The sequence below is a fragment of the Cetorhinus maximus genome, chromosome 11 (genome assembly GCF_964194155.1).
Source record: "Cetorhinus maximus chromosome 11, sCetMax3.hap1.1, whole genome shotgun sequence".
NCBI lineage: Eukaryota > Metazoa > Chordata > Chondrichthyes > Lamniformes > Cetorhinidae > Cetorhinus > Cetorhinus maximus.
In genome coordinates, this window is record NC_135889.1 from 29,022,464 (window position 1) to 29,047,944 (window position 25,481).

At 40.2% G+C, this 25,481-nt stretch overlaps 1 protein-coding gene across 5 annotated transcripts in view; it reads left to right on the forward strand.

Moving 5' to 3' along the window:
* Nucleotides 1-2,092: 2,092 nt before the first annotated feature.
* LOC144686461 (calcium-responsive transcription factor-like) overlaps nucleotides 2,093-25,481 on the forward strand; it is a 55,136-nt gene continuing 31,747 nt past the window's right edge. For 4 of the 5 annotated variants that reach the window (XM_078551709.1, XM_078551712.1, XM_078551711.1 and 1 more), the window contains exons 1-8: nucleotides 2,093-2,179; nucleotides 7,861-7,941; nucleotides 8,979-9,103; nucleotides 9,599-9,829; nucleotides 12,643-12,763; nucleotides 13,672-13,798; nucleotides 22,272-22,356; nucleotides 24,695-24,884. In XM_078551709.1, coding sequence (XP_078407835.1) covers nucleotides 8,993-9,103; nucleotides 9,599-9,829; nucleotides 12,643-12,763; nucleotides 13,672-13,798; nucleotides 22,272-22,356; nucleotides 24,695-24,884 — 865 coding nt within the window. In that variant the 5' untranslated portion in view covers nucleotides 2,093-2,179; nucleotides 7,861-7,941; nucleotides 8,979-8,992. Of the gene's footprint in view, nucleotides 2,180-2,216; nucleotides 3,082-7,860; nucleotides 7,942-8,978; nucleotides 9,104-9,598; nucleotides 9,830-12,642; nucleotides 12,764-13,671; nucleotides 13,799-22,271; nucleotides 22,357-24,694; nucleotides 24,885-25,481 lie in introns of those variants that run through there. The other variant, XM_078551710.1, reaches the window with a different exon arrangement.

The window sequence follows — 25,481 nt, forward strand, 5'->3', positions numbered from 1 at the left end:
ATTCGATTTGTTCTGCTTTTTGTGGGCAGGAAATACTGGACAACTTTCCATATTCTTGATTAGATGCCAGTATTGTAGCTGTACTGAAATAGCTTAGCAAGGAGCATGGCTAGTTCTGGAGATAAGGTATTCAGTACTTCAGTGTAGATACCCCAAACTAATACCAGGACTTAAAGATTTAAATTATGAAAACAGGTTGCATAAACCTGGCCTGCATTCCTTTGAGTTTAAAAGTTGAGTGGTTATTTAACTGAGATATTTACACGTAAATATAAGTAAATAAAGAAGCAATTCTCTCTAGTGGGAAAATTCAGATCAATGTGGCAGTCTTGAAATTGGAGCCAGGCCATTCAGGAGTGAAACGAGGAAGCACTTTCTCAGAAAGGGCAGTGGAAATCTGGAACTTGTTCCACTAAAAGATTGTGTCCCACTCACCCCTGTATTGGGTGACCTACACTGGGACACTTTTTCAATTTAAAATTCTTAATCCTTGTGTTTAAATCCCTTTGTGGTCCCGCCACTCTTTTCACCCATTTAACAGCTGCCCTTAAACCATCAAAGTCCTATGCTGTGGAATTCCCTCTCGACACCACTTTGCTTTTCCATCTCCAAAAAATGAACCTTTTTGACTGGTCACGCTCCAAGAGCGCCTTCTTTTATTCAGCAATCATCTTACCTATTTACATCTCTGTGAAGTACCTTGAGATTTTTTTCTACATTAAAGGCAATATATAAATGCAAGTTGTTGTTGGAAGTGTTGTGGTCATTTGTATCTTTAATCAGTGCTGTATGAATGCCTTTTGGATTATCCATTTTCAATTGATCTTGAAACCTTCTATTGTATCCAGATTGCGACTCAAAATGAATTGAAGTAGCTGTTCAAATGACTGGGTGACATATCTCTTCTGATCTTTATTTTGTTAACTCATTATCAAATTTTACAGCTATTTGATGGTAGTGCATATTTATAATTATCTATCTACCGATTCTAAGTTCCCATACAGCGTTGAGTTTAGTAACTTCTCTCAAACAGCATCAGGGTAATTTATTGATGTTAATCCAAGGGTAATCATCCCGTGAAGTTCAGACACTGCTCCCAGTAAGAATTATGTTTTCATTACTCTTTTTATTTATTATTAAATTGTTCCATTTCCTCACATTCTCAAGCTCGGTCAACATAGTAAGCACTCTATGTTAATGACAGTCTATCTTTCAAGTTGGCTTCTTTGCACGATTGAACTCATCAATTCTACCAATTACGTTATCAATCTGTTTGAATAAATAAAAAAAAAACAAGGAATGGGTTTTGAAAGGGAGTGTTTCTGGAGCAGTTTATTTTCAATGTGGGCAAAACATTACTATTCCCATACCCGGGTGCACCAGAAAACTGCGACCTGCTTAGTTCTATTGCATTTTTGTTATGCTTGTTTTTCTCTTGACCACTTAAGTTACATGGAGCTATAATGGCGATGTTACAGGCTTTATGTACTCAAAATTCAATTCGGGGTGCATTTGTATCTCCTCGGAGAAACAGCTATGAATCTAGCCCAGGCTGCCTTGAAGCAATGCCCTTTGGCTACAATGTCTTAGCTGAAACGAGCGTTGTGTGTTTTCAGCACATCATCTCCAGTGCGTATGTAGGAACAGGAATCAACCACACAGAACAAAATCTCCTCCCTATGTTCACCAGAGAATGCTATCAAATGGTAACCTGACATCGAGAGTCGCTGTTCAGAGTGAATTGGCAAGCTCACAAGTGGAAATTTAGCAACAAAAACTGATAAATGCTAAATATTGGCCTAGTTTAAACACTTGTCAGTGTTTGCAGTGAGCGGCTCAGGACCACGGCTGCAAACAGCCCTCGGGAAAGATGCTGCCTCCCCTGGCCCTGCCGCTCTTCACAAATTCGAAACAAGATTAACAAATCCCTCCATGTTGATCGAAATCACTCGATCGGCTGACCGGTAGAAGGTAAACTCACCGATCAGACACCATTGACTCGCTCAGGCCCAGCGCTGCGCATGCGCGGTGGGTGGGGGCAGGGAGACCCGGGCTGAGCGGACGGGACAGCGCATGCGGGGTGCCGGCGGGCGGCTGCCCCCCCCCGGCCGGCCGGGCGGCACATGCGCAGTGCCAGCGGCCCGGCTCTCCATGGCGGATGTGTTGGAGTGAAGACGAGGTTGAGTAGACTCGTTCCGGTGTTTTCCTCGCTGTCTGTCTGTCCGGCGCTCTCGCTGCCTTTCAGCCTCTGGGACCCGCTGCGCCGTCGCCGCGCCCGGGAGAATGGGGGAAGGGAGAGGAGGCGCGACCTGAGACGAGCCCTCACCAGGCGCTCATTTAGTGAAAGTTGTAGCGCCACAAAATGGCGAGAATCTGCTGCAGGCTGTCAAATGGGGGGGTGTCCTACCTGGCCGAGTGGCAGAGCATGGAGGGAGAGATACAACTCCAGTGCACACAATATTACCGTTGCATGTTTTAAAACTGAGCATTTTTTTTTTACAATGATTATAATTTAATATTTAAATAAGCGTTCGTGCAAAAATGTTGCTCCCTCCCTTTCCCCAGCTGGCGGTGTGGATTTTCACTGTTGTACCTCTGGGTACTGTGTGGGATGGTGCCTGCTGCTGTTTGGTTGGACCTTCGGAAAATCTCAGGCCATGTTTTTTTTAACAATGCCAATAGTCGGAGGCTATAGATTAGGGTCTTAATTATCATTTTAGCCAGAAATTTGCAGGATGTTCAGTTTTTATCTTCCTTTGTAAGCAAAACTTTCACAAAAATTTGCAAAGTAGTAAAATGCAAATCCTGAAGCACTGGTAAAAATTGAAATCTTGTGATAAAATTAAATTTGTATTATTTCTACACTAAGCCAGTGACGCTATTCTTTAAAACTTATTGACAGCCTTCTCCCCTCTCCCCAAAGAGAAATTGTATTGAAATGCTTGAATCATTTTGGACCATGTAAATAATTGAGTTGAGCGAATTTAATGTGACAGGGATTGATAAAAATCCTTACGATATTCTTACTAATATGAGGAGTGGGAAGACTTATAAAAATGCACCAGAGCATATCACGGGAGGGTTTGTCTCTACAAATGTTTTACTTACTAGTGGTAGTTAACTGAATGCATCACTTAATTAAATTAAGGTCAGGTGGAGTTCATGTGATTATGCATTTGTTTATTCGGTTGTGTTTTCAAAATACTTCATGTTTTTCTGTAAAACTAATATTGCTGGAAGTAATTGATATTGTCCAAGAACTTCCAGGGAGAAACATTTAGTTGTTTGCATAAAGGGTCCAGCTAGTTTTTATATATTTGGAAAGCTTTATGATAAAGCTACTATAAGTGCAAGTTGTTTTATGTTGACTTAGATAACTGCCTTCAGGTGAAATATGTGTTACATTTCTATTAATTTGAAATTTTGAATTATATTTCTTAAAGGTAACACTTACAAGTTATCAGCTAGGAACTGGATGAAACTATACAGGGAGACTGTCTCCTGATTTACCCTTTCTTTGGAGAAATGCATAGTTTTCGTTATGCACGTCATCATGGTTGTAATCAGAGACTCAACATGTGAAGAATCATACTTACGCATGTGTCCAAGCACCCTGTGGCATAGTGTGCTGAGTCTCTGACATGTATATGAATTTCTAGATTTTTTGGCGTATGGTTGTCAAAGTGCTAATCAGAAATAAGCACAATGAACCATACTATCAAAACTTTTCGCCTTGTACTCATCAGGACAGCTGCACAAGATAAAGCAACAGTAAAGGGAACAACAATTTAAACTGCTTGAAAAGAGTGCTGATTGGTTGGCAAGTGGACTCTGGTAGAGGCGTTGCCATGGAGAATGCAGCAGAGAATAGTTGGCTGTTAACTGCCAAGCTTTTATTTCAAATTCAAACCAGGCAGGTTGTCTCTGGCAAGGCATTGCATTGCCATGGGGAATGAACCAGATGATGGCAGTACCCCGAGCTTTTGTTTAGTTGCAAAAGGTGTAATGTGTGGACATGCTCCTTCCATCTGCAAAGGACAGAGCCCTGTGTGAGAATATGAGGCTTCGAGCATGTGTAAATGAGCCACACTTGCCAACCAATCAGCACTCTTCTCGCGCAGTATAAATCGTTGTTCCCTTTACTGTTGGTCTATCTTGTGTAGCTGCCCTGATGAGTGTAAGACTAAAAGTTTCAATGGAATGCCCCTTTTTTCAGCAATGCTCAAATTCTGTTCTACCAAATGACTATTTAAAATGAATCACTTGAGGTCAAATATTTTTGCTCTGGAAATGACTTTGTGGATCAAAATTTTGATATGTGCTTAAAACACCAACTCTAGCATGGAAAGAAACTCTGAATTGAACATAAACTTTAAGAAAATATGCTAAATAATAAGCACATGCGATTATATGAAACCTTTTGTAGGCATCAGTTTCTTCATTGTTAATGTATTCCAGCGAAGAAGCCAGCTGCCTGCTTGGGGTGTATAATGTGACTTGGTGATAAATTCATTTCTGTTTTTCTCACCTTCCTCCCTGCCCTCATGGGAGTTAACATCCCATAAAGAGGTGGCTGAGTTTAGGACTCTAAAAAGTTGTGAACCAAGTCTTTTGTGCTCTTTCGTCATCTCTTGTTGGTATTCTAACCAGTATTCATCCCACCACCTAAACATTTTTTTTATTCCTGGAAATTTCACGTCTCAATGTAGTCTCCCTCAAACGCATTACAATGAAAATGTACAACACTTTGATGAAATATGTGCCTGTTTATAAACTTAATGTAATAAAAGTTCTTTTTTTAAAACAAATTATTACAGTGAGCTATCATGAACATTGTTCTTGTTTGTTATGGTCTTTTTGGTGATTTTTTTTGTTTTAAGCAGAAGGTGCTGTGAACAGTGGGAGAACTGGTTATTGGAAGTTATTTAGCTAGGTGTATCAGGAAACTGAATTAACATGAGATACAATTATAGATACAAAGTGTTGGCTGGGAGAAGTTGTAAAGCCAAAAGGTGTGGGAGTTAGTGATATTAAGAAATACCCATTAACCTTGGGCATTTACCTTCAGTTGTTGTGTGTTAATTTATCTTACAACATGAAGCTTCGTAACTGCAAACTAGTTACCATAGCATCAGTACTCATTGCTCGAGCAAAGATTTTGGTAATCATTCTGATGGGATTCTTGTGTGGGGTGAAATAACATTTGTGTTTATTTAACACAGCTCCATTTTAAAACAAAAAATTGCTTCAAGGCATTTTTATTTATGGGAATATTTTAAAATACCTTTGTGAATGAGTTGCAGTGTTACAATTGACCTTGAATCATATCACCATAAATTCTAATCAGACTGTAAAACGCCCCTTTCTGGCTGCAAAGCCAAAAGAATATTGTATTTGTGCATTGCACTTGGAACATATTTAGTTATAAAAGTTTTTCTCCCATCATTGTCTCTTATGTGTTTGCTTGAGATGTATGGTAGTGAACTTTATCATGCCTATCCTTGTTCCACACGTTTCCTGGAAAGAGATCAGAGGCACCATGCTTATCTAATGCACTGGTTAGTATGGGTGATGAATTGGTTTGATAGACTTAAAACAACAAAACTGATCAGTGCTAAAGGTTCTTCACGTGATGCATTTCCAATGCACTCTTTAAACTGTTGGGAATGCTTTTGAGGGAGTGTGGTAAAAACAGATTGAAAGTGACAATAACTGTTCTTGCCCACTTCTTAATGGCCAGTTTCAGAGCAGTAATCTCTATAACCTACGATAATGTTGACTGCCATCTAGGCCATACTGGTCCATAGGGATCAAAAAGGGGAAGGGGAAAGACACATAGATTCATTCTCCACAAGCCAAATTACTGGTCGGCTGTTTACATTGTTCTTTGGTACCTTTGAAAGAATAATATCCCTTTCCCTCCCCACTTCTGTTTCAAGTCCTAATCTAGCATCCCCTTCTTGATTTTGCTTCAGGTTGCAAATTAATTTCCTAGTTTAATCAGAGCAGGCATTCATTATAGTTCTGCAGAGGTCACACATGGAGGACTTTTGCCTGTGAGTAACTATTAGAAACTCTGTGTTAGCGCTACACTTCACACATCAGTTTTTAGAGGGGTAAGATTAAAAATTCTGCATGACGGACAGGCATTAGGGCGAGGGAAGGAAAAATTCTTTTTAAGAACATGATTTCCATAAGTAGCTCTACTATTTCTTATGATTTTAAAAAATGATGTTTTTTGTTATACTGTTCTTCAGCCAGCTGTTGCCAGTGCTGTACAGTTGAGAGCAGAATGTGGTAATTTAATACTGTATAGTGACAATACTTTTTTGCCACTCGTTTTTTGTTCCAGTTTGCTTCTCTTGTCGTCTTGAACATCCTGATTCATGTTAATGGGCACGTCATTAGCAGTAAAACAGAAAACGCTCAACAGGTCAAGCAGCAGCTGTGGAGAGAAAAATAGAGTTAATTTTTCAGGCTGCTGCCTTTCATCAGAGGTGCCAGTTGCCTTTTGGTATTTTTTCAATATGGCCATTCTTCATGAATGAATCTGGACAGTGAGTATAGGCGAGTAATTCAACCATTGAAGAGACAAAGTTGACCCTGTTCTCATCTGGAAACCACATATGAACCTTCCAGGATAATCTTTAAATAAGAAGTGTGAACGTATTCTCCCTTCTTTGCTCAGAGATATTGTAGCCAAGTGTACCACCAACCTGGCTATAAAGCTAACTCAGTTCAAACCAGGAATTGAACTTGCTGGTGATTGTGGCATAAATTCACATTAGGCATTGCATTTCGGAATGGAGCTGTCAGAGGTGCCAAAGTGAGAAAGTGCTGCTCTTTGGCCCCTTTCCTATATTTTTCATTGAAAGGGAATACGTAGACAAAGGGTAATAGAAACAATAGGTTATGGCTTATAGATTTTCTAGATGATTTTGAGGAGGTGACTTGCAGTACGTTTATAATGCATCTGTGGTCTGCAATATGCTGACTAGGAGAGAGCTCTGGGCAATGTGCTTGAATGCATATCCGAACTTACCAGGCAGTTGATACTTGAATGTTATAGGACATGAGATGTTTGCATCATCTAAACTTCAAAATATTTCAGGGTCCATCTGAGCACCTTTTACAACCAGTTTAGCACAGCACTTGTAGTTATACTACATACAAAGTTAAACCCAAGCAGTATGAAATTGCCTTCTCTCTGGAGCTTGACTTTCAGGTGATAATGCAGAAATAGTTTAGCAATGACACAAGCATAGTCCAAAAACACATCATAAATGAACAGTAAGGCTTTACAGTGAATACTTGGAAATTCACAAAATAGAGTCCTTCACTGAGTGAATGATCGAGGTGTACAAGATTATGAGGGGCATGGACAGGATGGATAGGGAGCAGCTATTCCACTTAGTTGAAGGGTCAGTCACGAGGGGACACAAGTTCAAGGTGAGGGGCAGGAGTTTTAGGGGGGATGTGAGGAAGAACTTTTTTACCCAGAGGGTGGTGATAGTCTGGAATGCGCTGCCTGGGAGGGTGGTGGAAGCAGGTTGCCTCACATACTTTAAAAAATACCTGGATGAGCACTTGGCACGTCATAACATTCAAGGCTATGGGCCAAGTGCTGGTAAATGGGATTAGGTAGGTAGGTCAGGTGTTTCTCACGTGCCGGTGCAAACTCGATGGGCTGAAGGGCCTCTCCTGCACTGTGATTCTGTGAACTGAATTGGATATTAGATACATAGGAAAAATTAATAAATGTTTGTTGAACAGCAATTGTTTTGAAACCCTGTGCTTAATTCATAAATATTAAGGGGAAGAGTATTTCTTGTTGCAATATAATATTTTGTAATATTGTAGGTAAACATACAGAGAAGATTCAAGACATTACAAGGGATTTGGACAATTAAGTGGCTAAACGAATAGTGAATGGATTTTAGTGTAAGTAAATGAAAGAAAACGGACATTGATACACAGGGCACATAGGCACACCTGAAGGAGTGTCCATTGATAACATACAAAATCATGAACAAAGAATCCTTTTCAGATGACCAAAGTCATTTCTCTATGTACATTCCATTCTGTCTTGAACTCTTGTACAATCTCTTGGAGGGTTATGCAAACTTTATTTCACTTGCCACAAAGATAAATCCATTTCAAATTTATTTAAACTAAGCCATTCAACCATTTGGACTAAATTATTTTGAATGTATCTTTATCTCGTGTTTATACTGTGCGGTAGTTACATAACCTACTGTCATCAGCCAGTTTTATGATATTTCAAATCTGCTCCATGTCATATAAATTAAACAGAAGGGGCTCAGAAAAAACATCACTGTCTCCAAGTCAGAACTTTTCCAATTTAATTATTACCACGTGGTTTTAAGAGAACCAACAGTCCCCAATATGTTGCCCAAGTAACCATTCATGTGTGAGCCTTGACGTGAATGCCAGCAAGCTACCCCATCATGGGGAACATTACAGCTAAATCCAATCCAATCTTAATCCAGCTTTTCATGATGCACCTCTGACTGACTCTCAAAAGGGGAGCCTTGTTTGTTTCTCTACCCAATCTTGGGAAAGTTCAGGGTAATTGTGTTGCCTTGATTGAAATACGCTAACTTTCCATAAACCAGAAGCTAGATTATTCCTAGCCTTTTGCTCAGTTCCATACTGAATAGTACAATGAAATCCATTCCCCTGATATTTCTACCTCATTTTCCATTAGATAATATGCTTGCTCTCCTATGCTTCATCTCTATGTATGGTTTGAATCACTTTTTATTACCTTCCACAGCCTGCCTTTCTTTTGAATTCTTATATCTTGTATTCATTTTGGTATTATCCTCCTCTGACTTGTATGAATTCCAGTATAATTCTTGTTTGCTTCTCTGTATCTTCAGATATTTCTACTTGGCTCTGATTCTTTTGATTTCTTCATTCAGCCATTAAGTGTCATTTTCAATTTTTTATTTCAGTGGTTATTTCTGAGATGGCAGAAGATGTCAGTGAGGATGAGATTGGTATCGAGAGAAGCACTACATTATTGGCACCAGACGCTGACATAACTGAGGATTCTGAGGCAGAACGTCAAGTTTTCCAGGTAAGATCACAGTAGACAAGGGAAATGTTTGATCAAAACAGAAAATGATGGTAATATTCAGCAGGTCTGCCATCGCGTGTGGAAGGAACAGACAAATTAATGTTTTTGGGGCAGATCTTTCTTCACAAAGAAGATAGAATAAACGCTGAGTTGCAGATATGTTGCCTTTCAATGCTGCTCTACATTAAGCTGCTTTTGAGGTTTGTGGGAATGGCTTGCCCTTCAATTTTCTGACGATCTCTGTGGGGAGTTGCTCAGATCTCCACTTAGCGGCTGCCTCCCCGCCTTCTCCAATTAAGAGGTCTCACCATCTAGGTATTGTGCTACCCTCTCCTCAGTTAAGGTAATACCTGGCTAGATTAAAAATTGAATGATGTATCTTCAGTCAGACCCCTTTCAGCTTGCCATCATGGTGGCGTTGAGCTGTCTCTGCATGCTGCTGCTCAAATGCAAAAGTTACTAAACTCAGCTTTTATGTTTTTTTAACCTTCAAAGCAATTAGCTTGGATAGATGATGGAGAATCTGCATTTGGAAGGAATGACCCCATCACTGTCATCCCTATCACAGTACACATTACGGATGACTCTGCTGCTTCTCAGAATCCTACAGTACAAGTGTCCCAACAAGCACAGACTCTGTCCACTGAGCCGTTCCAGCTGATGGATCAGAACGGACAACCTATCCAGTATGAACTTCAATCATTGGGGGACACCAATGCACGTATGGTTAGTAACAAACAAAACTATATGAAAAGAATTATATAAATTGTTTATGTTCCTCATTGACCTATGCAAGAATCCAGTGCTGGTTACTGGACTCAAGAATGACAGGGCTACCATATGGTGATGGTATAATAACCCCAAAATGTAACAACATTATTCTCAGTTAAAAATCTGCAAAAAACCAAAATCCAAATGTTAGTTCATTTAAGACTGGAATTACAGAACCCAGAATTCAGCACAGTAGTGGTTTAGGTCTGGTCTCCCTTTCAGAAGGTCCATTAAGAGCTGATAAAAGAGGGCTGCACCTCTGGTTTAGAGTCAAGTCCTTGACTTGCATTCTGTTCAATAAGAGACACATACCAATTGTTAGATATAGAGAGCAAACCAATTAGGTTACACGAGTCATATCTCGGACTACTCATCCAATTGTTTGATCATGGATTTGCAAAAAAAAGGGACCATGGAGAGTGCTATTGTTTAGACTGGAAAATAAATGATGTAATGGGTTTTGGTGACAATTGGAATTTGTCTTATAGTCTATTGCATAATATAATTTATGGACTATATGCTCTCAGCAATAGCAACAGTTTAGCATTTGGTCAGGCTGCTACTTGATTGGGATGTGTGTGTAATCTGTACAGCAAATGCTTGTAAATGGTCAACAACTTGAAACACTAACTGTGTCTCTTTCAATAAATGCTGCCTGACCTGTTGAGTAATTTCAGCATTTTCCATTCTTATTTCAGATTTCCAGCTGCATTTTGCTTTTGTATAAGATTAATTCACTTATTTAATTTTTTGGAACCTTGGCCTTAAATGTATTTGATTAATTTCCAATGAGATCTTGGGATCCATCTTGGCAAAGCACTCTTATGTACCCAGATTGGACAGAAATTGAGTGCTAGTAGAAAGTATGCACAAGATCATCCCTTAAAGTTACAATGGCAAATTATAATTTACTTCACATAGTTCGAAAGATAGCATAGGAAGGGAGAGGGCTGCCACCTAATGGTGGTCAAGAATAAGTGCCTGTTGGTGTCAAAAGAGTTTCAACTTCCACAAGCTTTGGCACTGCCTGGATTTGTTATCTTGTTCCTGAAATAATACTGATCCTTTTTCCATAAAAAGGATGCTCCCGGCTAGGCATATATACCCTACAGCTAGTATGTTTATCCAGGATCATATCGCTTTGACTTGACTTCCAAGTGGTTGTGATTGCCATAGTACTCCCTCTAGACTTACCTGTTTTTTTTAAGCCCCGTTCTTCCTTTTTGGATAAATCTCATGTTTCTTCCATCAAAGGTACGTTTCTTCATGTTTACATTTATTAGCCTCTTAGGATGAAAGAAGAACTTTAGTCAAGCCATGCAGTTGTTTCCTCACATCATGAAAATCCCCATTACTAAACATCAGTTAATAAACAATATATTTGAGTACTACTATTAGAAAATCACATTAAATCTAAATGTTTTTGCCCAATACCAGTGCCTGACCAACATGGCCCAGGCCAATGATACTGAGAGTCTCTCCACTCTTTGTTACTTGTTCAGGAAAAGTAATTGCTCATTCTGCCTGATCATTGTGAACTTTTTGATTAACACGTGGGCATTTACCTCAGTGCCGTTTACAATGTAGCTACTTGGTGAAATCCGTATCCTATCACAAAGTATACCTTTGACTTGATAACTCAACAGAACAAAGGCTTGATCCTGCTAAAAACAAGAAGCTAAAAGCTACTGCGGATGCTGGAAATCCAAAACAAAAACAGAATTACCTGGAAAAACACAGCAGGTCTGGCAGCATCGGTGGAGAAGAAATCAGTTAACGTTTCGAGTCTTCATGACCCTTCGGCAGAACTGAGTATAGTTAGGAGAAAGGTGAAATATAAGCTGGTCTAAGGTGGGGGGCCGGGGGGAGAGAGAAGTTGAGGGTGTGATGATTGTGGAGATAAGCAAGCAGTGATAGGAGCAGATAATCAAAAGATGTCACAGACAAAAGGATCAAAGAGGTGTTGAAGGTGGTGATATTGTCTAAGAAAAGTGCTAATTAAGAATGATCCTGCTATATGCTCAGCCAGTCTGAAGATGAAGATCCTAAGCCCAGCAGCAGTTTTATTTTAAATAATAAAAATAGGAAGTATAAAGTATTTGTAGGTTGAACAAATGAAGATAAATAGTATAATGCTCATCATAATCTTTCTGGTCCTTTGTGTCTACTCGTTCTCAAGTGTCTATGTACAATATTTCCCCCCCCGCCACCACCAGCCAGTGTACTCCTTGTTCTTTTCTAATTTAGTGTAGCATGGAGCTCTGTTTGATCAACAGTTTTTTTTTACAGCTTATTATACTTCAGTGCTTGCCCTGGCTCCATAGGCCCCAATGCTGCAACCTCCAGGCAAATGATTAAATCCTTTCTTGGATTTAGGCTGTGGTACAGTGGAAGTGGGGAAAGTATCATTTAATAAATCAGGCACCAGGGCACAGGTTTACTTAAAAAGCCAGGCAGCCCTCTCTGATTCTTTTTTATCTACTAAATGTAATCCATCATTTTAAAACTTAATACTTGTTTTGGTAATTTTTAGTGATCTCTTTTAAGTTCTCCTATGCTGTTCCCTAATGGAGGGTGGGTTTCTGCCATTTCTTCTCTTGATGTGTTTCTAAGGATGACCAAGGAATAGTATAAGATGACTTGCAATGTGCTTTTGCCACTCTGCCTTTGGGAAAAAGTGAGAGAATGCCTCACTTACATGTCATGGGGTCATTCTGCTTTTGCATCTGGGAAATGTGCAAATCTAATGTGTTGGTGATTATTTCTAGATGATTGTTACCAGTCAGTCAGAGAATGGCCAGGTGCTTCACGTGATCCCATCTAACCCACCCGGTGTTGCACAGGTGCTGATTCCGCAGGGACAGATCCTCGACGTCTCAGACTCGCATGGTGAGGCCAATTATATTTAATCTCCATCGTTGGTATATCACATTGTGTGATTGTGTGTGCCAGTTGTCTAGCAAAAATAATGGACCACCAGGGGCCTAGGCATTCATTTTCATCCTTCAGGATGAATTCAGAATTGTGCACAGAAAGGGGCTATTGGTGAAAATAACAAGATGTGAGGGAAGGAGAAAAGAAAGTAGCTATTGCACAATACAATTCATTTCATAAACAATTGCTTGTTCACATAGTAAAATTGTGTACTTTTTAATTTTAATCATTGTTATTTTCAGTAAAATATTTATATTTACAATGTTACCCATTTAAAAAAAACAACAAAATGTCCAACAAGAATTTCCACTGCTACAACTAATGTTTGGTCCAGACTTATCCAGCGAATGGCTATCAAGCAAGATTTGTTAGATGACGTGTTCTCTTTGAAGCACAGAAGGAGAGCATTGTTACCTTTTGTTACAATCTACAAAGTATACTGAGATTTTTTATATGAAGCTGTATGTTAAATGAAGACTAAAGGTCAATTGAAAAAACGCCACAATGGTTATTCTTAGCATCTTGAGCAAGATTCATTTGTTTCAGCTCGATTTAGATCACAATTCTTTTAATAAAAATGTAAATGATTACAATGCAATATCAACCAAAATGTTGGGATTATGTACCTGATTATTGTGATTCCAATGCAACTTAGAAGAATTAAGGAGAGGGCATGTAAATTAAGTCAATATGTTTAAAAAACCTAAATTTTGAAGATGAGGTCTGACTATCAGAATGTTCTTGTTGTTATAATATTTACCTCATTCAACTGTGGTTTGCTCTATTTGCTGTCTGTTTGTTATGCTCGGAGGACATGCTGTTATTATTTAATTTCTTCAAAGTTAACTTCTATTTATTGTCAGATACAACAGATGACAAACAGCTAAGTGATGAGCTTCAGACAGTGACCGTAGCTGCAATAGCAGACAACACCAGTTATGTTTTGCACCCCCCATCTACATTAACATTGCCCAAAAAGGCTTCACTCAGGTATGTATGAACCAAAGTTTGCCGAAAAATCAAACAGAAAATTGGCTGGTACTTAAGGAAGCGATGTTTTAGTTTCAGACCAGGTTTATTTCAACAAGATGGAAAAGCAGGGAAATTAAATCTCCTTGAATGCCAAGGGAGATAGAGAATGTGATGAAACAAAAAAAGGGGATGTATGATGCAAGTTAGGTGAATTCTTCAAGCAAGAACCTGGCCAATACTGTAAGTTGAGAGGGGAAGCAAAGTGAAAAATAAGACTGGCAAAGAGGGCCCAAAAATCATCATTTGGCATGTAAATATTATGTGGCTAGTAAAAAAACAGGGTGGGGTCTGTTACGGCCAAGGAAAGTGAAATATGCTTAGAGGGATGGGGTGAGGCTAGAATACTTAATGACTACTTTGCATCAGTGTTTACTAAGGAAGAGAATACTTACAAAATATCAGTTGGTGTGGAGGTAGTAGAGAAAATGGATAGGGTGAAAATTGATAAGCAGGATGTACTGGAAGGCTGGCTGTGCTAAAGCTGGATATATCACCTGCTCTGGATTGCTTGCTTCCAAGGTTGCTAAAGGAAGTGAGATTGGAGACAGCGGAAGTGCTTGCCTTGAATCTTCCAATCTTCCCTAGATACGGGAGAGTGCCAGAGGATTGATAGGTGGCAAATATGACACCCTTGTTCAAGAAAGGGTGTAGGAAATTCCTAGTAACTACAGGCCGGTCAGTTTAACATCAGTGGTGGGTAAGGTTTGAAAAACAATAATCAGGAAAAAAAAATCAGTCACTTGGAGAGGTTTCAGTCGATTAAGGAGAGCCAAGAGAATCTAGTGGATGTTGTCTATCAGGATTTTAAGAAAGTATTTGACAAAGTATTGCATAAAAGCCTGGTTAACAAAATTGAGGCTCATGGAATAGAATGGTCAGAAAACAACAACTCATGGTAAATAAAAACAGAAAATGCTGGAAAAATTCAGCAGGCCTGACAGCATCTGGGGAGAGAGAAACAGTTAACGTTTCGAGTACACACAACTCTTCTTCAGAGCTGGGGGTCTAAATGGTAAATGGTTGTTTTTTGGACTGGAAGAGTGGTGTTCCCTAAGAGTCAGTGCTAGAGCTACTGCTTTTTTGTTATAGATACATGACCTGGATATTTACAGAATAAAATGTCAAAGTTTTCCTATCATACAAAACTTGGAGGTGTGGCAAACAGTGAAAATAATACTGATAGGCCAGTAGAGTGGATAGACAAGTGACAGATGGAACTTAATACAGAGAAGTATGAAGTGATGCATTTTGGCAGAAGTGATGGGTAGAGGCAATATAGACTTAATGGCACAGTTCTAAAGAGTATGCAGGGACAGAGGAACTTGGAGTTTCATGTGCATAGATCTTTGTAGGTGGTAGGACGTATCAAGAGTAGTTGGCAAAGCTTCATAAATAGAGGTGATGAGTACAAAAGCAAGGAGGGTTTTGCTGAACCCTTGTAAAGTTCTGATTAAGCCACAAGTAGAGTTTTGCATCCAGTTCTGGTCACCACACATCCGGAAGGATACGAGGGTTCTCAAGAGTACAGAGGGACCAGAATGATTCGAAGGATGAGGGCATTTAGTTACAAGGTTAGGTTGGAGAAGCTGGGGTTCTAGGAGCCAAGGAGCTTGAGTGGAGATTTGATAAATGTGTTCAAGATTATGACAGGTTTAGATAAGGTAGACAAAAACTGTTCCTATTAGTTGATGCTGCGAGGACATGGGGACACAGATTTAGGGTTTTGGGGCAAGAGGTGCATGGAGTTGTGAAAAAGAAATTTTTATGCAGTGAGTGTTAAAGACCTGAAAGTCACTGCCTAGGGATTGGTGGAAGCAGAGTCCATGAATGATTTCAAAAAAAATTTGGTTGTGCACTTAAGTAAAATAAACTTGCAGGGCTAAAGGGATAGAGCAGGGGAATGGGACTGACTGGATTTCTCTATAGAGAGCTAGCAAGGACCCTGTGGGCCGAATAACTCCTACTGTGCCATTAATGACTCAATGTACAGAAACACGCTTATGTTAGAAGAGAGTGTTATCATAATTGCTTAGTGATTACTTGCTCCATTCTTTCCTATCTTAATGAATGAAAGCTTTTTGCTATGTTTTATTTCTCTAGTTGGATTACTCAAAGCTCCTTATTTAGTTTGCAAATTGGAATGACATTTCACCACTTATGCATTAATGCTAAATGATGAAATTGAAGGCAACCTGGGTAAAGCCATTCCTAACTCTAGTTTTATTCTTTAAAAGAAAACTCTAGCATTTGTATTCTCAAACTGCCGTCTGACGAGTAAAACGTTTGAGCAAGATAATTCATTTTGGTAACAGGCTGCTTACCTGCTGACAGATGACTTTTTGGACACGTTTATAGCTTGTACATTGATGTTGAAACAAACTCCTAATGTTAAGAGAATAAAGCAAATATCATGCTGGGAGTAGTTTCATTAATTTAATATCAACCCGAAAAAACTCAGTTTGAGTCAAAAAAGCTGCTATATCTAACAAGCTTTATATGTTATCCTCACTTATTCATCATAACCATAACTTATATCCCTTTCCATAAAATTTCCAATTATCGCTCTAACGCATTTTATATTGTTGACATCAGTAGCCTTCCCTGATCTGAGACACTTTATTAACGTTTACATGACAATTAATTGAAATCGACTTTTGTACTTACTCCTAACTTATTTTAATTATGTTCACTTAAGTATTTGAAGCTTCACCACAGTGAACAATTTTCATGGATTCGTTCTTCGTAGTTTTGAATGTTTTAATGTGATGCCAACTTGAAATGTCCTATAGCCAAAGCTTCACTAACCTTTCTTCCACTTTAAATTCCTAGTACCTCAAATCATATATGTTGCACATCCTTGCACCCTTTTTCTATGTTTAAATAACCTGAATTGTACCAGAGTTCAACAAATCCTTAACAGCAGTTGTCTTTTCAGATGTTGTGTTCCTCTACAAGTCAACTGTTTGCTTCTTTCCAGTGCAACAAAGCAATGGGCTTCTTGAGCATGGGCTTAATGGGCCGAATGTGCTCTAACAATTATTTGACTATGATCTCCACATGCCTTCAACAACATCCATCATCTTGATTGGCACAAAAATATTTTCAGAAAAATTCCTTAATGTCCATTTAGAGCACTTGAGACTGCTGTTGCTTCTGAGTAAGCAAAGACCTTCGATCTCTTTGAATTGAGTTAGCAAAAGAGGGATAAAGGTCATTGGTGGATGCATAATTTGGTGATACAATGGAATCCAGTCAGACAATAGGTTTCACTGAAATAGAGTGCCAATGCAGAAGGTGGTCACGATGGCCATCTAAACCTAGCGTATCCTCTGTCGAGCGTAGATTTTCAAACTCAAGTCTCTGAAGGGGTTCACAGGGTCATCGACTTTTTATTCATTTTTCAACAAGGGCCTGTGCTTTTCTGTATTTGTACATGCACACTATTTCTGTTGCTGCATATCATAAATTTTCTGCAATGATAGCCTATTTTAATTTGGTTAATTGATGCTTTCTTTCGAACGGTCAAATGGTTGGGTTGCTGGGATTTTAATATTTGCAAGGAACACTTCTCACACAGATTTGCAAACCACTTACCTAAAGGACAGAAACTGGAGCTGATGGAGAAATCAAAGAGATATTTTCACCTCTGAAACAGTTATGAAACAATCTTATGATTAGCTAAACATCATGCTTTTTTCACAATCTAATTAAATATACCTGTATGAAATTTTTTTAAAGTACATGGCCGATCTGTTAGCATTTGAAAGGAAAAATGGGTTAACAGTTTGGGTTGAGGTCTTGGACGGAACTTTTGTAGAATGGGTGTTTATTCACAGTTTTTATTTTAATTCATTTACGGGACGTGGGCTTCACTGGTTGGGCCAGCATTTACTGCCCATCCCTAGTTGCCCTTGAGAAGGTGGTGGTGAGCTGCCTTCTTGAACCGTAGAGTACATTAAGAATAAGAGGATAACTAGGGAAAGAGTAGGGCCCATTAAGGACCAAAGTGGTAATTTGTGTATGGAGCCGGAAGAGACCAGTAGGGTTCTAAATTAATACTTTGTGTCGGTGTTCACAAGTGAGAGGGACGTGGTGGGTATGGAAATCAGGCAGAAGGACTGATATAATTCAAGAAATTAGCATTGAAAGGGAGGAGATTCTAAGTGGTCTGGCAGGCTTAAAATTCGATAAAACATCCAGGCCCGGTTGAAATGTATCCCAGGCTGTTGAGTGAGGCAAGGGAGGAGATTGCAGGGGCGCTGGCAATAATTTTCAATACCTGTCTGACCACAGGAGAGGTGCCAGAGGAATGGAGGACAGCCAATGTGGTACAGTTATTCAAGAAGGGAGGAAGGGATAAACCAGGGAACTAGAGGCCAGTCAGTCTATCCTCAGTGGTGGGGAAACTACTGGAAGCAATTCTGAGGGACAGAATTAATCTACACTCGGAGAGGCAGGGATTAATCAAGGACAGTCAGCATGGTTTTGTTAAGGGGAGGTCATGTCTGACCAATTTGATTGAATTTTTTGAAGAGGTGACCAGGGGCAGGATTTTACCGTCGGCGAGCGGGGGTGGGGCCCGCTCGCCAACGCGTAAAATAATGTATGATGACGTCAGGGGAAACTCCCAACGTCACCGTGCCCAATTTAAATTTTCAGGAGGTCGGGGGCGTAGCAAAATCAGCTGCGCGCCCGCCAACCTGTCAATGGCCAACTGAGGCCATTGATGGCATCAATTAAGCAATTAAAGGACCTGCCCATCCACCTTAAGGTGGCGGGCAGGCCAGGAGCCCTGGCAGCAACTAGAAAAAACATGAAACCGCATCCACCAGCGGGATGAGGTTTCCGTGTAGGGTTTTAAAAATTTTAATAAAGTTGTTATGGAAATTATGAACATGACATTGTCACATGAGGGGACATGTAAGGGAATTTTTTTTTCTATTAATATTTTGGAAAGTAGAGGCGATCTCCCTGAGGCAGCACATAGCCTCAGGGAGATGAGTGCGCTCTTATGTGCGCATGCACGAAAGAACGCACACTTGATTTTAGGCATTCCCCCCGCCTGCACAGGGAGCGCATAGCGCTTCCCCGCAGATGTTACGTAAAATGGCACCGCGCCTCCGATCGGAAGTGTGCCCGCCCATCAACTTGCCCTGCCAACGGGGTGAAAGTTCTGCCCCAGGTGTGTAGATGAGGGTAATGCATTTGACATAGTCTACCTGGACTTCAGCAAGGCTTTTGATAAGATCCCGCATGGGAGACTGATAACGAAGGAAAGAGCCCATGGGATCCAAGGCAATTTGGCAAATTGGATCCAGAATTGGCTGAGTGACAGGAAGCAGAGGGTGGTGGTCGAGGGGTGTTTTTGTGACTGGATGCCTGTGTCCAGTGGGGTTCCACAGGGATCGGTATTGGGTCCCTTGCTGTTTGTGGTATATATAAACGATTTAGACTTGAATGCAGGAGGGTTGATCACTAAGTTCGTGGATGACAGGAAAATTGGTGGGGTGGTAAATAGTGAGGAGGATAGCCTTAGATTACAGGAGGATATAGATGGGCTGATCAGTGGCAAATGGAATATAATCTGGATAAGTGAGAGGTGATGCACTTGGACAGGACAAACAAGGCATGGGAATACACGATGAATGGTAGGACCCTGGGAAGTATCGAGGATCAGAGGGACTTGGTGTGCATGTCCGCCGGTCCCTTAAGGTAGTGGGACAGGTAGATAAGGTGGTTAAGAAGGCATATGGGATACTTGCCTTTATTAGCCAAGGCATAGAATATAAGAGCAGGGAGGTTATGCTGGAACTGTATAAAACGCTGGTTAGGCCACAGCTAGAGTATTGCATGCAGTTCTGGAATCCGCATTATAGGAAGGATGTGATTGCACTAGAGAGAGTGCAGAGGAGATTTATCAAGATGTTGCCTGGGCTGGAGAGTTTTAGTTATGAGGAGAGATTGGATAGACTCGGGTTATTTTACCTGGAGCAGAAGAGATTGAGGGGAGACATGATTGAGGTGTATAAAACTATGAAGGGCATAGATAGGGTAGACAGGAAGGAAATTTTCCCCTTGGTGGAGTATCAATAACCAGGGGGCATAGATTTAAGGTAAGGGGCAGGAGGTTTAGATGGGATGTGAGGAAGAACTTTTTCGCCCAGAGGGTGGTGGGAATCTGGAACTCTCTGCCTGAATGGGTGGAAGAGGCAGAAGCACTCATAACATTTAAGAAGTATTTGGATGAGCACTTGTGATGCCATGGCATACAAGGTTATGGGCCTAGTGCTGGAAAATGGGATTAGAATAGTTAGGTACTTGTTCGACTGGCACAGACTCAGTGGCCCAAAGGGCTTTTTTCTGTGCTGTAGACTTCTATGATTCTATAACCGCTGCAGCCCATGTGGTGTACCCACAGTGCTGTTAGGAAGGGAGTTCCAGGATTTTGACCCAGCAACAGTGAAGGAACAGCGATATATTTCCAAGTCAGGATGGTGAGTGACTTGGAGGGGAACTTCCAGGTAGTGGTGTTCCCATCTATCTGCTGCCCTTGTCCTTCTAGGTGGTAGTGATCGCGGGTTTGGAAGGTGCTGTCGAAGGAGCCTTGGTAAATTCCTGCAGTGCACACTGCTGCTACTGTGCGTTGGTGGTGGTGGGAGTGAATGTTTGTGGATGTGATGCCAATCAAGCGGGCTGCTTTGTCCTGAACGGTGTCAAGCTTCTTGAGTGTTGTGGGAGCTGCACTCACCCAGGCAAGTGGGGGGAGTATTCCATCACACTCCTGACTTGTCCCTTGTAGATGGTGGACAGACTTTGGGGAATCAGGAGGTGAGTTACTCGTTACATAATTCCTAACCTCTGATCTGCCCTTGTAGTCACAGTACTTATATTAGTACAGTTCAGTTTCTGGTCAATGGTAGCCACCAGGATGTTGATAGTGGGGGATTCAGTGATGGTAATGCCAATGAACATCATGGGGTGATAGTTGGATTCTCCCTTGTTGGAAATGGTTATTGCCCGGCCCTTGTGTGGCGTGAATGTTACTTGCTACTTGTCAACCCAAGCCTGGATATTGTCCAGGTCTTACTGCATTTGGACATGGAATGCTTTACATAGTTTGCTCACCAAAAATTGCACTTGTTACATAATAAGTCATCTGATTTTTCTTTTATATACCTACTTATGAGGTCCTATAATATATGTTTTGTTGAGTAGTAATACTGAATTTCATTCTATTTTATGGGGTCTTGCCAATCCTAAAGCGTTAACATTTTCTTTGAAGGCGATCATGCAGTACCTTCAATGAAGTAGCTCTTACAATTTTTTTTCTCCCTCACATGTTCTTCATTCTTGGTTATCCAGATTTTTTGGTTCAGTTGAGGCAGATGACCAATATGCCGTCAACAGCGGCCCAAGGATGATTTGATAAAGAAGTCCTGTACTGAAAAAAAAATCTCACCAACCATGTAGAGATGCCTGACTTCAGTGTTACTTCACATGGCATTCCTGAAATTAGGAGCTGTTTGTGTGGGAATAGAACTTGTGTTCTTTCATTCCCAGCACTATGTTTTTGTGGTCCAAAGCACAGTGCTACCCACTTAAACAATATTTTGATTCAAAAATGTTTAAGGATGTTGGCTGCTGATCGAATGCAATCAAATAACTAATATTGACTCACTAGTTTATTATTGTCCCAATTGTTAACACCAGTTTTAACTACATTAAATTTTTGGAGTGAGCAACAAGAGGAGATTATTTCCTTCTGTGAATTTAACTTATTTTTAAAAATAATTTTCCTCAAAAGTAGGACCTAAGTTGCAATTCCAGCTTGGGCCACTGGATAGGGCCCACTTCCAGCCTTTAGTTGGCTGATGGACCTGGTCTCACCAGGCATGCTGCCACTGAAGAAACACCAGGATCCTCTGAGGAAAGCAGGAACTCCCTATGTAGAGAGTCCCAATCCCACCCTCTGTTGCATCAGTGGCCACATTTATAGTGAATAGAGGCTCTGTCTCCAAGAGACCATGTGTGAAATGCTGTGACCTGACATAATTGCATCTCAGCTTAATTTGCAAACCTTATGGCACATTTCTGTCAGAGCTAAAGTTGTAGTGTATCGAGGGGGCTATGAATTTTAAGCCTCCAGATTTTGAGCTGCTTACGCTGTAGGAAATTTGACAGTTACAAGATTCTAGTTGGAGCAGGTACAATTAAACTTCAGTGAAACTTAAGGTTGGGGAATGCTAGCAATGGAGAATAGAACATCTTGCAACCCGCAAAAAGTGAAAACATCTCTAAATCTGGGTCTGGCAAAGATGAAATAAAGGTATGCTATGCCTTCCTTGGCTATGTTTAACAGTACCACTGATTTTACATTGCTACTCAACAATTATGTAGAAAAGTGCTTTAAATATTTTTTTTTGTGTTTCAGAACAGTTGAAGACAATTTTCCTGCCCCATTGCAGCCACTGCCACACAACACCCCTGCCTGGGCTCGACGACTCCGGAGTTGTGAGGTTGAATAGCTATTTGTATTCTCCTTTATTTAAGATGTTGATCTCCATTTCAGTAGCATTGACTTTCAAGTAATTTTTATCAGTTGGGTGCAATGTATGCTCTAGGGAGTCAAGTAAGCTGCATTTCAGTACGAGATGAAACCTTTCTAAAATTGCATTTTTTAAAGTTTTCAATATGTTCAGGACAGCACAGATTTTCATCAAAAGCTTTGAACCACAAGCAAAACAAGCTACACTAAAGATACAATAAGTGCATGCATATGTGAAGGATATAGGATAGAAATTTATGCATCAAGACATAAACAAAGTGCAAAAATTCTGAAGAAATGTTAATGTTTCAGGAGAGACCTATCTTTCTCTTTCAGATACTGACCTGTGTGTATTTCCAGCAGTTTCTGTTTTTATTTCAGATTTGCAGGATTTTTTTTTTTTTATAACTTCTGCAATCTTATACACCAAGTGGGAGGAGGATCTAGGTATTGGATCTGTGTTGATGCGACAGGAGGCTGCATTCCCCTCTGGCCCTCCTGGTCTATGCACTATCTGTAACTTGTCTGGAGTACTGCTCTGAACTCCCTGCTAGAGGATGTGCAAGAGTGACCCAAAGTTATCTTTCCCCCATCCCTCTGTGAAAAGTAGCCTGAGATTATAGGTGATGTATAGGTGCTTCATAACCTCTATTAGGAGTGAATAAGTGCTATGCGCTGACTTCACCAGAATTAGAAACTTCAACACATAGTATTTTTTTAAAGTCAGTGCTAGCTGGGTCATTAACATGATTACAATATTCTGTAATTTTTGTTTTTGCAGATTACCTTTCCCAACCTTCCCTGCATGAACGTAGGGGTTAAACGACTTTCACTCAAGCTGAGTAAACTAAAATGCACCTCTTTAGAGTATTTCATGGCAATCACAAGGCTACAGCTGAGGGTGGGCATTTTGTCCATCTATTTTATGTGTTCATAGAAATCTGTGAACTTCCCCCGTGACGGCATATAACCGTTTCAAGAAGGACTCGAGAGTTGTTGCCTTCATGATTGTATATTGATTACTCTCTGAGAAAAGCTTTTTGGTACCAGTCCATAATTTACCTTTACTAGTTTTCTGCCCTGCATTCATGACTTAAATTAAAATAATTCTTAAGATGAATTTTGTCTACTATATTAAGCATTATACATCACTGTAAGGATTCTTCCCATCGTGTAACTGCAGATCAGAGTTTAGATATTTCCCCTGGGCATAATTTCAAAATTTGCAGATGACACAAAACTTGGAAGTATAGTGAACTGTGAAGAGGAGAGTGATAGGCTACAAGAAGACAGACAGGCTGGTGGGCTGTGTAGGCAAGTGGCAGATGAAATTTAACACAGAAGTGCAAAGTGATAGGAGAGAGGCAATAGAAACTAAATTCTGGGAGAGGTGCAGGAAGATGAGGACCTGTGGATATATGTACTCAAATTATTGAATAGGGTAGGTTGAGAAAGTAGTTAAAAAGGCATCTGGGGTCCTGGGTTTTATAAATGTACACACACTGTACAAAAGTAAGGTAGTTATGATGAACCTTTATAAGACACTGCTTCAGCTTGTGCTGGAGTATTGTGTCCAATTCTGGGCACTGCACTTTAAGAAGGATGTGAAGGTTTTAGAGCGAGGGCAGAAAAAAGTTTAGAGAATGGTTCCAGGGATGAGGGCTCTCAGTTACATGGATGGATTGAAGAAGCTATGATTGTTCTTAGATCAGAGAAGGTTGAGAGAAGATTTGATAGGTGTGCTCAAGATCATGAGGTATATAGAAGAGTTGATAGAAACTGTTCCCATTTGTGGAAGGGTCTAGTACACAGATTTAAAGTTCTTGACAAAAGAATCAAAGGCAAGATGAGGAAAATGTTTTTAGACAGTGAGTGCTAAAGGTCCACAATGCAATGGTTGAGGGTTCGGTGGTAGCAACTTCAATCACGGCTTTCAAAGGGGAATTGGATAAGCACCTGAAGGGAAAAAAAATTGTAGGGCTAAAGAGAAAAGTGGGGATTGGGGAGTGGGGGGCAAAGAATGGGACCAGCTAAATTGTCCTTGCAGAAAGCTGGCACAGACTCGACAGGCTGAATGATTTCCTTCTGTGCATTCAATGATTCTTGTGGCTCAGTGAACAAAACTAATGTAGTATTCAAGGTGCGGACTGACCAGAACACCTCGCTGCCTGATGCCATCAAGCTAAGTCTGTAAAGAGTTAGTGGTGATGAAAGGAGCAGAGGAAGGCAAGAAGAAAGGATAGACATAAAAATGGTCCAAACATAAATGCCTTGCTTGCTCACTGTTTTGTTCAATGTTTGTATTCCAGAAAATTGGAGACTCCTATCGTGGGTACTGTGAAAGCGAAACTGAATTGGAAAGTGTATTAACAGTTCATAAGCAGCAAACGCAAAGTGTCTGGGGAACACGACAGTCTCCAAGCCCTGCTAAACCTGCTACCCGGCTGATGTGGAAGTCTCAATATGTACCATATGATGGAATTCCGTTCGTCAATGCAGGTCAGAATAGGGTACTTGATAGAAAATGGTTACCTTCCAATAGAGATATTTTGTTAGCAGTTATCAGATAACTGAATTAATATCTTTAAAACTTTTTTATAATTTCCTTGGCCCATTTCATATATCTTTACTCACATTGTTAGAATTCTTGTTGTTCCAAGTCGGTTCATATGCCTGAACAGCAGAGTCCTGGGCCTTTGTCAATGTCACCATTGTCCTAGGTGAGTTAAAATATAGTGCAACAGGTTCATTTTTTTTTTTACAGCTCGTATAATTTTATAGGAAGCTATTCAGCTCATGCCGTGCTGGTTCTCGGAATGAGCTATCTACTTAAAATGATTTACTTCTCAAATATTTGTCGACTTCCCCTTATAAGTTATTATGTAATCTGCTTCCACAACTGTTTTTGGTATGGCCATAATATTTGCATTAAAAACATCTGAACCCTCCCTACATGTTTTTGGTGCTGATTATAAATTTATGCTTTCCACTTACCAACTCACCAACCAGTAAAAATTGGTTTTCCTTTTTTAGCCTTATCGGAACTGCTAAATTTTGAAAGGCCTATCCAAACTCCTTTAAACCTTTTCTGTTGTA